At 42.5% G+C, this 11,881-nt stretch overlaps 1 protein-coding gene across 2 annotated transcripts; it reads right to left on the bottom strand.

Moving 5' to 3' along the window:
• Nucleotides 1–2,836: 2,836 nt before the first annotated feature.
• il6r (interleukin 6 receptor) lies at nucleotides 2,837–11,339 on the bottom strand. Of its 2 annotated transcripts, none has more exons than XM_078286935.1 (10): nucleotides 11,084–11,339; nucleotides 8,668–9,390; nucleotides 7,908–8,031; nucleotides 7,507–7,685; nucleotides 7,237–7,409; nucleotides 6,797–6,938; nucleotides 4,870–4,916; nucleotides 4,692–4,740; nucleotides 4,242–4,344; nucleotides 2,837–3,585 (listed from the first exon to the last, which is right to left on the bottom strand). In XM_078286935.1, exons 1-10 carry the CDS (start codon nucleotides 11,163–11,165, stop codon nucleotides 3,294–3,296), a joined length of 1,914 nt encoding a protein of 637 aa, XP_078143061.1. In that variant the 5' UTR covers nucleotides 11,166–11,339; the 3' UTR covers nucleotides 2,837–3,293. The 2 variants fall into 2 exon arrangements, with proteins under 2 accessions (XP_078143061.1, XP_078143062.1); XM_078286936.1 differs by having other exon boundaries at nucleotides 7,507–7,682.
• Between the last annotated feature and the right edge of the window lie 542 nt (nucleotides 11,340–11,881).

Here is an 11,881-nt window from a genome sequence, read left to right as displayed (position 1 = left end):
ATCACTGACTGAAGGTCATAGTTCACCCACCTCTCTGTTTACCACTACATCACTGTCCACATTAGACCACAGACCGCCATTTGATAAGGTTTTGTCTGAAGGATCCCTGTCTGGAGGTTGTCTGTGATTTGGTACAGAACTGGAGCATTGTTTTACTGTAGGTGGGGCGACTGCAGTGGGGTCATTTAATTGAAACTCACCTTTATGCTTTCTGACATTGTGCTCATTTCTAGGAGTGACAGAGAAGTGACAGAGAAATTAAACTAGTCCTCATTCTGCTGGGGATCCCTGGAACCTTGTCAAGGACTCCTCGAGGTCCCTCGTCATGCCTGTATCACTGACCCGGCATGCAGGGCACATGCCCCAGGGCCCCAGACCACCAGGGGCCCCCGTGTCCGTGTTCAATGCATTTTACAACATTTCACGAATTTCAATTGAAATGTGCAGTCAGGCGGGACCCTGACAGATATAGGCCTGTAGGCCACAGTTTATGATTATGGGGGCAAGTCACAGCCTCTAATGACATTTCCTTTGATGCGGAGGCCCCAATCACAATTATTAAACTGCCACCTCTTGCTTGTATGTTTATGAGCAGTGCATTTAGTGAGTATCATCCAGCTAAGATGCAGAGCACTAATTATATACTGGTGGGGCAGGGGGGTCTAGGTACAGACAGTCAAACCTTTTCAATAACTTTCAACATTTAACTGTCAACCTCATCCCAAACTGGACTCTGCCTTGTGTTTGACACCTCTAGCATTTTGACTAGTCATAATGTAATAGAAGATATCTTAAATTAGCATTTTGACTAGTCATAATGTAAAAAAGATATCTTAAATTAGCATTTTGACAGGTCATAATGTAATTAGAGATATCTTAAATTAGCATTTTGGTAGGTCGTAATGTAATGATGCTAAATGCTTAAATGCTAATTTACAATATCTCTCATTACATTATGACTAGCCAAAATGCTACTTTAAAATATTTCAGATATCTGTAATGAGAACTACTGGAACTACCACTACTAGGCCTATACTGCTGCACTAACCAGCACGGTCCATGGAGCCCCTGGTAAAGCTCTTACTGTCTCTTCCTACCAACCACCACGTCTTCAACGAACCGCATTCGCTAGCCGCCACGCCACCTGGTCCAAACTATCAAAATTAACTAGAGATAAGATAAGAATAATGCCCTTGGGGAAATTCAGGAAAAGTAGCTGGTGAAGCTACTTTTATTAGGTTTTTTTTTCTTCTTTCTAGTTAATTTTGATAGTTTGGACTGGGTGGTGGGTTTGCATCTCTTTGCACTAACCACCACCTCTTCAACAAACCGCCATCGCTAACCGCCAGACCACACCTTTGGAGCGGCTGGCAGGTTGGCTTCAGCGGGACGCGAACCGCGCCTCAATCACGACCGCCAGACCACCTTTTGCAGGCTCCTGGCTGGCAGGCTAGCTTCAGCGGGAGGCGAGCCGCGTCAGTTCGTACCAACCACCACCTCTTCAACGAACCGCCGTCGCTAACCACCAGACCGCACCTTTGGAGCGGCTGGCAGGTTGGCTTCAGTCGGACGCTAACAGCACCTCTTCGTACCAACCACCAGCTCTTCAACGAGCCGCGCTCGCTAGCCGCCACGCCACCTGGTCCAAACTATCGAAATGAACTAGAAAAAAATAAAAAAAATAAAGAGAAAGTCTCCAAACACGCCCATCAAGCGTCCAATAGCTACTGGTCTGAAATGAGGGCCGTGGTTCCCAAAGAGAACCTCTTGCCGCGGTCCAAGCATCAGCTTTACCAGTGCCCAGGGAGAATACCTTACCGTGTCAAGGTATGAAGCTCAAGACCTCGAGCGGGGCCTTTTATGCCTTGGAAAGAATTCTGATTGTGATGTCATCAGTGCAGCTGTGACAGGCTCTGATTGGTAGAGCACAGTCCAGCTCCATCCAATGATGTCATAATCGGTTAGAATGGCGAAGCAAATCCGTGTTCTGATTGGTTCCAATTGAATGCCCAAAATGAGTTTGGATTATTTGAAATGATATTTAGCCTATTATGTAGAACTTTATTTCGATTTGGAGTAGGCTTGTAGATGCATGCATTTACAAGTCAAACTTTTCAAGACGAATGGATGTAAAATACCGTCAAAATGTATGTGCAATTGGATGTCACATGCTTCTTGTGTGTGTGTGAGTGAGTGAGGCCCCAATCACAATTATTAAGCTGCCACCTCTTGTATGTTTATGAGCAGTGCATTTAGTGAGTATCATCCAGCTAAGATGCAGAGCACTAATTATATACTGGTGGGGCAGGGGGGTCTAGGTACAGACAGTCAAACCTTTTCAATAAATTTCAACATTTAACTGTTTTTTTTGGTCCTTCATTCTCGCCACCTATCACCTTGCCTCCTTAAAGCCACAACCTGCAATCCAAATGTAAACAAAGGGAAGCCCCACCACCTAAAACTAGGAACTAAAGCTTGCCTTGGGGTTGGACAAATGTTATCACTCTCAAATTGAATGAGCGAGCTCTAGATAGAAGGAATGGCAGTTTGTAATAGCTAAAACAGGCTAGTAGGCTATGTTAAGTTAAAGTGTGTGGGTGCATACCGAGAGGTGGGGGGCCCAATAGGACATGTGTGCCCGGGGTCCCTGTGGTTGGTTAATCCGGCCCTGTCCCTGGTTCCCACTTTGGCAACCCTGAGGTAAGAAATAGGCACTTCTAATTAGGAAGACCAACCCAGTTCACTCTGTCTTACAGTTATATATCTGAGAAGCAGACAAACTGGTGGATGACTAGTAGACTATGTTTGACAGTATATTTCAGCATTTCTATTTGTTCAAACCTTGTAAAGAATATTATGATACAGAGAGAGCAGAAGGTGTGTGATGACTCTATTTCATTAGCCTCAGCAAAATTATATACAAATAAGAAAATTAGACAGCATACTAAAACATGTACCGTATCTGTACAATTTATCAACACTATTCAGTTCTGAAATAGCACAGACACAGGGTAGAGTAGCTTAAAATGTTCTGTGGCTGTTCTCCAGACAAAACAACCACGAAAACGTCTTTTCAGAGGTATTTCAGGTGTGTGAGATTAGAGAGGTAGAAAGAAAGAGAAAGAGAGAGAGGGAGAGAGAGCATAAAGAGTTTTCCTGAGATTGTCTTCAAAAGACGATTATAGGAGGACTGTTCATATTTAAAATCCATTGTCCTCCATTGTCTGTGACTCTGGCCAGTCTTCTTCAGGAATGCAATATAGAGGCGCAACCTATCAGCTGTTTTCTACCCATCAGCACTCTCTCTTGACCAAGAAATAACTTGTGTTGTTGAAGTGCATGGCTTCCCTCCTGTCCTCCACCTGCTCTTCTTCTTCTTCTTCTTCTTCTTCTTCTTCTTCTTCCTTTTCGTCTTCCTCTTCCTCCACTTCATTTGGGAGGGGCTCTTTGTAACGCGGCGGGGCGAAGGTCACCAGGGCCTGCACTTCTGGAGGTGCTGGAGCAGCGGCCGGAGGCTGAGACAATTCGCTGCAGTGGGTGACGACACTCAGGTTCTGGAGTTTTGACACAAACTTCTCCTTGTGTCTGGGAGAGAAAGAGAGAGATTCAAATGAGAAAGACGTTGACTGGCTCACAGCAAACAGTTGCACACACAGTATTTTGCTTGGGTTGGATGTCCGTTCAATACCTACTATATACAGTAAATCATTTTTTAAACTTATCCGTTTTGGTTGTCAAGCAGAGAATAGAACTATTTTTCTAAATTACACTAAAGTTCCTTAGAGATGCAATATTTTTACTCAACATTAGAGATAAAAAAACATGGCCAGTAGGCTTGGGCGATATCCCACATTTTATATTGCGATACTGTCCCACAAAAATAAAAGATAAACGATGTTATCCCAGGGGGGTTTAGGAGGGTATTTTATTTTATTCCTTCCAAATGACATCAAATTTCTAGGCTATAATAATAATAAGTATTATTATTAACAGCCTAAAAATGTAATCTTACTATTCAAGCATTGGAGTAAACAATGGCCATTTGGTATGGTATAATTTGCTCATTCCTGCTATTTCCAGAAAAACTATATATATACAGTATATATATATATATATATTCGGTAATATCAAATATCGGCCCAAGCCTAATGGCCAGGACAACATTTAACAGCAGGTATCTTGCTTGAATGAGAGAGTGTTGAGCTAATTGTGGTTGTGCAGAAAGAGACGGCATTTGCTACCTGAATATATAAGCAGCCAGAGTGACTGACAGGAGAACGCAGGAGCCAGAGATCCACAGGACGGGATGCCACACCTCCTCCGCACTGCCTTCTGGTTCAGGGACTGGGGAGGAATGGAAGAAAAAGAGGGGAGGAAGATGATGCAGCAGAGGTTGTGAGAAATCCTAATGGACCTGGGTTGGTAGAATAAAGACGCAAGTGTGTGTGTGTGTGTGTGTGTGTCTGCATGTGTGCGATAGGTGTGTTGAGCCAATTTCCTGTGGCTTGTTTCGTTGTTGAGCCTCAGTTATTATGATGACATGGCTTCCTGTTGAAGCCCAGTGGGGCAGAGGGGATTTCTGGCACGACAACATCTAAGAGTTCCCCTCTCTCTCGCTCTCATTCTCTCTCTCTCTCTCTCTCTCCCACACAAACAACACCCATAGTACTAATATCTCCTAGCCTTCTTACCATCGGATATGTAGTCGCCGGAGCCTTCCTTGTCTACGTAGATTGGATACTGTGGGTTGGAGAATATGGAGGTAGCATGAGAGACAGGACAGGGTGAGATAGGTGGGATATCAGTAAATATGCAGCATGTGTGTGAGAGGGGAGAAATAGAGAGAAAGTGAGAGAGAGAGACTCTTACCATTGTGTTAGACAGGTCATCGCTCAACAACACGGTTGACCCTTGAGCTGAGGATACAGACAAACACACCAGATAACATGCTACCAAAAACCTCGGCAGGGAGGAAGTCTCTCACACAGAATAATGTTTATATTGTGGATTGTAGATTGTGAAATGTGAGCAGATATTGTAGACAGTGTGTGTATCCAGACTGCGATCTGTGAGCACTCATATATTTAGAGCACAGTATATTTTGGTGTTCTTGATAAGGCTGGGAGTGCGGTTAGTTCCCAGATGAAGGGAAGTCAGAGGTCAGTCCTAATGTTCTGGACTGAATTCCTGCTCACAACATGATTCACTGGACACAACTCAGAGACAAACAGCGAGTGGGTTTATGTGCACACCAATATCCCATTACCATTTCTGATACTCAAGTATTCTACCTTTAAATCATTGCATGTTAATATCATATCTTCTTTACAATAACCCAGATCCAGATTTTGAAAAAGACCAGTTGGATACTTGGGTTATATGATATTATTACACAGTACTGAGGCATGCATATATTTTTTCCAGTTAAGTGTTGGTTTTAGCAGTGAGTGTAAACTCAGGTTCCATAGTAATATTCAGACTGTTCGGTTTATTCATGTATACTGGGGTACAAGATATATAAAGGGTTTCAGTCCAAAAGAATTAGTTAAAATTCAGTAGTTCGATAATATAGAACACTCCATCCTAAATGATATTGGTATTTGTCTATCAAACAAAAGGAGTTTTACTTTCATACCAGCAAAATTTTGTGAGAGAATGTATCACTTTCATTTTAAAGGGGTGATATCTCATTTTGCATGGAACATCAGCATATGTGGATACATGTAAAAAACTTATTCCAAATACAATCTTACTGTACCCGAGCACGGTCTAAATTTGGTAAGTCAGCCTTTTATTTTAGTGCCCCTATTTCTTGGAATGATCTTCAACACACGCTAAAAATCAATACTCTACTAACCTATGGACAATTTAAAACCATGATCACAAACCTCCCTGCCGCAATGTGTAACTGTTTTAATTGATTTTCTTTATTCTCATCTATGTCTTGTCCTATTTATTTTTAACTTTTATCTTGTCTGTAACTCGACATCATTGTAAATGAGGGCAACCTCAATGGTTCTTCGAGTTTAAATAAAGGTTTGAATGAATGAATTAATGAATCTTACCAAGTTATTATCCAGAATCCTGTGTGCATGCGGTGTGTCATGTGTAAACTCACTCAGGGAAGAATAAAGAATGTATGTGCGCACGTGTTTGTTTATGTACTAAGCGTCTTTGGCTCCTCTGTACAAATCCAATCATGAGGGAAGGAAACAGGCGTCCTGCCTCATAAGGTTGTCATGGCTACTTTTGTCTGTGGGCAGGGAGGATCACGCCACACTGAGGTGATAAACCTCAAGGCTTGCCAGGTCCCTTCAATGTACATCACTTTCAAGTCATTGTTTCTGATTAATGGGTCCTGAGCATGTTGGCGAGTCCTTGCTTATTTTAAGTTGCTCTGGATAAGAGTGTCAGCTAAATGCCTGTTGTAAATATAAAATGAAGTAGAAAAGGTGGGAAACCGTGTAATGCACAAAACCAGTGATTCTCAGGTAGCCTGAGAATGCCAAACTTGAAACGAGTAGCTGCTAAACCAAGCCTGTATTTGTGTTCATTTATTGCTTTGAAGTGCTTATATTTGTTAACACTATTTCTAGCAAATAAATCACTTGTTTTGTGCATTATACAGTTTCCAACATTTTCTACTTTATGTTCTCTGACCCATTGGGAACCGACTTCCACTGTCTTCTTATGTAAATATAAAATGTCTTGATTTGACAGTCTTATTTTCCTTGATGTGGTTATTTGTGTGTGTGTGTGTATGATTGTATGTGCACGTGCATTTACATGTAACTACCTGTCCAGCTGCGGGCGTAGACGGGTGTACTCCAGTTACTCCAAAGACCATCATATTCCTCTCTAGTTCTGAGCTGGATCAGGTACTCAACACCAGGCAATGCATCAGTGATGGTGTAGAACCGGTCTTTGATGATCTCTATCTACATAGACACATACAGAGAGACAATCAGGTAAACAGATAAACACGCACACACTCAAAATGAACATTTTCAAAAATGTATAAAAAATCACAGAAATGTAACTGACACTGGATCCATTGTCAAGCAACAGAGCAGACCGTGCATTGTGACACTGTCAGGAAATACTAGTGCACTGGACTGTTGAACTGTGACAAGACAAACACACACACAGACAGTACACGTACGCACACATGCACAAACACACAGACTTGCATGTGCGGATACACAACCACATGTCTACTGGTCTACCAGCATGCACCTGTGATGCATGAGGCCCCAGGGGCTTGGCGGGTCGGTAGCTGATCTCATAGTCAAGTCCATAATAGCGGTCTTGAGGCTTCCAGGAGCAAGGTAAACCCCAGGTGACCCTCAGCCTTCTCTCCTGACCCTCCTCCTGTCGGACGGCCACCGCTGACGGAGGGTCCGGCTTTACTGAGGGAGCGGGAAGGAATACGAGGAAATATGTCTTAGTTACACTTCAGCTCAGATAGACACACATAGACACACCTGCCTGGACACGCTCACTTACGAATGCTCAGGGGTCTGAAGTTCAGTAGAGAGCTGGTGGCGTTTCCCATGGTGCTCGTGACACACAGGTAGGCCATGTGTAGCACTCTCAGCTCGTCCTCGTTGTGGTCCAGAGCACACCAGCAGCGGGACAGCCGGGGGGAGTAGGAGCACTCTGAACGAGAGAATGTCTTTGACCTACTGAGGGGTGAGAGGGAGTACAGGGTCGGGTAGAAGGAGGGAGAGAGAGAGAAAACTGGGTCACTCACACAGACTGATGGGCTAGAGAGAGAGTGAGAGAGAGAAAGAGATCGGGTACCGTGACATCTCTGAAGAAGATGACTTTATTTGCCAATTCATATGAGGCAATCAGAGTCCCTGAAGTAGAGAATAGAGAGGATAAGGGGATTTGTCTGTTCTTACTCTTTACTGAGGAAGAGGTAACAGTAAGGGCGGATGGTGATGGGCTGCTGTGGCGTCCACTCACAGCGAATCTTACTGCTGGGCGACTTTTTATAGCAGGACAGAATGGGGTACTCAGGAGGATCTGATAAATATAGAAGACATGGAGAGATACATTCATTCATTCATTCATTTATTGTCTTTACTTGCTTATTTCTATTCAGGGTCACTGGGGACTGGAGCCCATTGCATGGTCAATGGAGCATGCACTGAGCAGAAGGCGGGGAAAAACCCTGGACAGATGCTGATAGACAGACAACCACACTCCCACTCACTGGAGACATACAGTATTTTTTAATTATCATGAGAGAAAGAAAACAGGAAAAAAGAAATAAAAAATAAAGAAGACTTTGACAAAACTAAAATATTTGTATATGACATCATGAAGCCATTACCACCAAATAAAGAAAGTCAGGATGAGAGCGTCTTTTATTATGCCATAATGTATTCCACAGACCAAGATCGTCATGCTATCACAATCCCTCTGTGACAAAACAAATCCATTAAGAAAGAATAAAGATAAAGATGTCATATGCACATACTGAAATTAGATAAAATTATATTACAATACTCTAAATATATGGAATATCTGGAGTCATCTCTTTGAACACTATGTACAGACTGCCTGTTATGTTGAGACGGCGTTTTTTTTCTTTTTTCTAATTGAAACATGAGAGAACAAACCTATTGCCATTATGACTTCATTGCCAGTGTGACTCACCTGCAACAATCACTTTAAATGAGAAAAGCATTTTGCCCCTGTGATGACAGCTGTACTTCCCAGAGTCTGCTACTCTTACTGAGGGCAGAGACAGCGTCCTCCCGCTCCTCTCAAACATGACTTCTCCCCAGTCTGTCTCTCCTGCCCTCACTGTCCTCCCGTTCCACTTCCACTGTGGCCTAGTTCTCAGGCCCCTCGTCACCCTGCTCCCACCCCCTCCTTCCTCCTCCTCCTCCTCCTCCTCCTCTTCCTCACAGTCATCTTCACTGTCCGCCTCTTCAGCCTGCCAATCGGATACAGCCTCCACCACCGGTCTGCTCACACTGGTTGGCTGAAGAGTTGGAGCGGTGGGACTGGCTTTGTGTCCTGTGTCCGTATATCCGAGTTGACTGGTCCGCTCTTCATACTCGCTCTTCGTTACACTTTCTCCATTCTCTCCGGTCACAATGTTGACTCCTGCCTCAGTGGGGCGGGTGTAGTATCCTTCACTTACAGAATCCTCCATGCCATGTTTGTCTCTTTGCCCTAAAGCGCCACTGTTGTTTCCAATACCGTCTTGTCCACTAACACTGGCTGGCTTTGCGTCCAAAGGGCTCCCTGCTCTGTTTTTGTCTGGGCTGTCTCTGGTCATGGTAACCTTTACTCCATCCACCTTCACCTGGCCACTGCAGGCCAGGGCCAGCTTACTGCCTGGGGATAACACCAGCACACCAGGTGGAGGGTCTGGACAGACACAAAAAACAATTAATATCATTTGTAGAATGATTGTGAATCAGCGTGTGTGCCTCCGCAAGTGCCATTTATTAGTGTATTTTTTTTTTGCTATAAATAAATTGTGTGAATTTGAGACTTGTTTAGTGTATATTCATCTTCTTTGGTATAAAATTACTAATTATTTTGTCCTGAGTGTTGGTTGTGGTTGAAAGGGCAGCACAGATAGGATGCAAAGTTGCATAACTAAAATTACTAACTCCTTTTTACTTCCTCTTTCAATATATCTCTCCTCTGCCTTAAATCTTTGCTTCACATCCCCTCTCTGCCTCATCTCTCATTTCTCAACATTTCTCACATCTCCTAGAATTATTCAGATTATTTGATTATGCAGAGAACTCCCACAACTTATTAACACTACATGACTCTTTTAGTTGAGACAAGTCACAGATGTATTTGTGTATACAGGCTCCTGTCCTGAATTTACTCATGTAATGTCAAAAGTCCACTGCCCATGTAGTGCAAACACACACTCTCTCTCTCTCTTCCTCTTTCTCTCTCTCTCTCTCTCTCTCTCTCACTCTGTGCTCCATCGTTTTCCTAGAAATCAGTAATGGGGAATAAAAGGCTCTGCAGCTGAAAAAGGGCAAAACTGCATGGATTTGTTTGCGTTATGTGAAGACCTGTGAACTTGTTTGTCCCAGTTTGAAACTGCCTGGCCCTGTAACATCCATTTGGATGAATAGTTTTGGTATGTTAACATACTTCATGAGACGCTGAGTGGCCAGGAGAAATTCTCTCTGGCCTATCCAAGCAGTCAATGAAGCCAAACCCTAAACAATGTTATTGTAGCCATCGCTGCTGTAATTCAGGGCTTGGGTCCAGTCTGAGCTAAATGATGAAAATAAGAAAAAGAACTTAGTGCCAGGAGAGAAGCAAGAGTAACTTTTGAAGGGACATTATCTGATTAGAAAATTCACAATTCGACAATTTAAAACAGCAATAGTTAGTCGTACTTTTGGGGGAAAATGACTGATATGAAAATAATTTTTCTCAGCTTTCACCAAGCTTTTCAAAACAACAGTTTCAAGCAAAGTAAATCAACAGTGAGCAAAGCATCTATTTCAGTATCTATTACAGTAGAATAAGACCGCACTGCAGCTAATTAGCATCTGTCAGTGCTCTAGATATTTCTTCATCAACTATTCAATAAGCTGCTAAATTATCCAACCCCATTTCTGTTAACTATGATGCAAATCTATGAAGTTCCACAGTAATAAAATCTAATTTAAAATTCTGAGTTGTTAAACAGAATTCTACTCAAACTGCAAATAATGTTTTGCAGAACAATATGTTTTCTGGTTGCTGTGATTTATCTTTCTCAAGATATAACCACATGAAAATGAATGAAAAGAATCTGACCCAGAAAATAAGTGATGGGCCTCATAGCAAATAAAACAAGCTTAGATTTCGTTGCTGTGTAATTATATATAAACATTGAGAAATAAGTTATTATTTTACTTTTTAAACGCCCAAATGTCCCCTTGCATCACACCTTCATTAGCTTGTTCAGCCTTATGTTGCCAATATTTTGAGCAAATCCAGTAGAAGTAGAAGTAGTAGTAGTAGTAGGAGTTCTAGGCTAGCAGAGACCACATCAAGAGGCCAACATTTACTTAAGCTTATTGTAAAGTTGGGAGCTTACCTTTTCTAAGACAGGTTCCCTCGAATATGCTGTGGGCTGGCAGGACGCACAGCGCGCACAGTAAAGGGAGAAAAATCCGCATGTTTGCGCATGAATCTCCCTTCACCGAATCATCGCTCACACATCATCATCACCTACATGCAGACAAGCAACAGCTGGACTCCACGGCAGCCAGAGAAACTGTTGTGACTCCATCAAACTTTCACATGACCGTCGTCCGTCCGCAGAAGCAACTGCCTGTCAGTATATACAAGACTGTTTCCAGAGGACGAGTGCAGCACAGGCTTCCCCTCTGGCAGCAGTCTGCTGTCCAAAGACCCGTTATTGTGAAATCCCAGGTCTCTTCCCCTTGCTCAGCGTTGTTTCAGAGGGTTGTTTCAGTGTCAAAGAGGAAATCCCCCCAAGGTTCATGATGGTGAAAATACAAAACCTGTAACGAGATGCAAACCCTACAGAAAAATCACTATAATATTGTCATCATACAACTGTAAGTGCGTTTATGATGACTTCAATACACTTTCTGTTAGCTATTCTTATGGGAACCTATAGTTTGTCTCTGATATTTGTATAATATCCTTCATAAATGTATTATAGGGTGACTAGAGTTCTTGTTCGAAAGGGAACATTCAGAACACTTTTGGACACAACCCAAAATAACCTTTTCTATTGTGTTTCTATTGTTAGTTCATCTCTATAATAAACATAAACTATAATAACCAAGAAAACTAGGAGAGATGAACTCACACGTTTTGTGGTTATTTTTTTTATCAAAAAAGAAAAAAAAACAAATCACACTGT

This window comes from Centroberyx gerrardi, chromosome 12 (assembly GCF_048128805.1).
Source record: "Centroberyx gerrardi isolate f3 chromosome 12, fCenGer3.hap1.cur.20231027, whole genome shotgun sequence".
Lineage (NCBI taxonomy): Eukaryota > Metazoa > Chordata > Actinopteri > Beryciformes > Berycidae > Centroberyx > Centroberyx gerrardi.
Note: the sequence above shows the minus strand (reverse complement) of the source record. Positions and strands in the feature narration are given on the sequence as shown.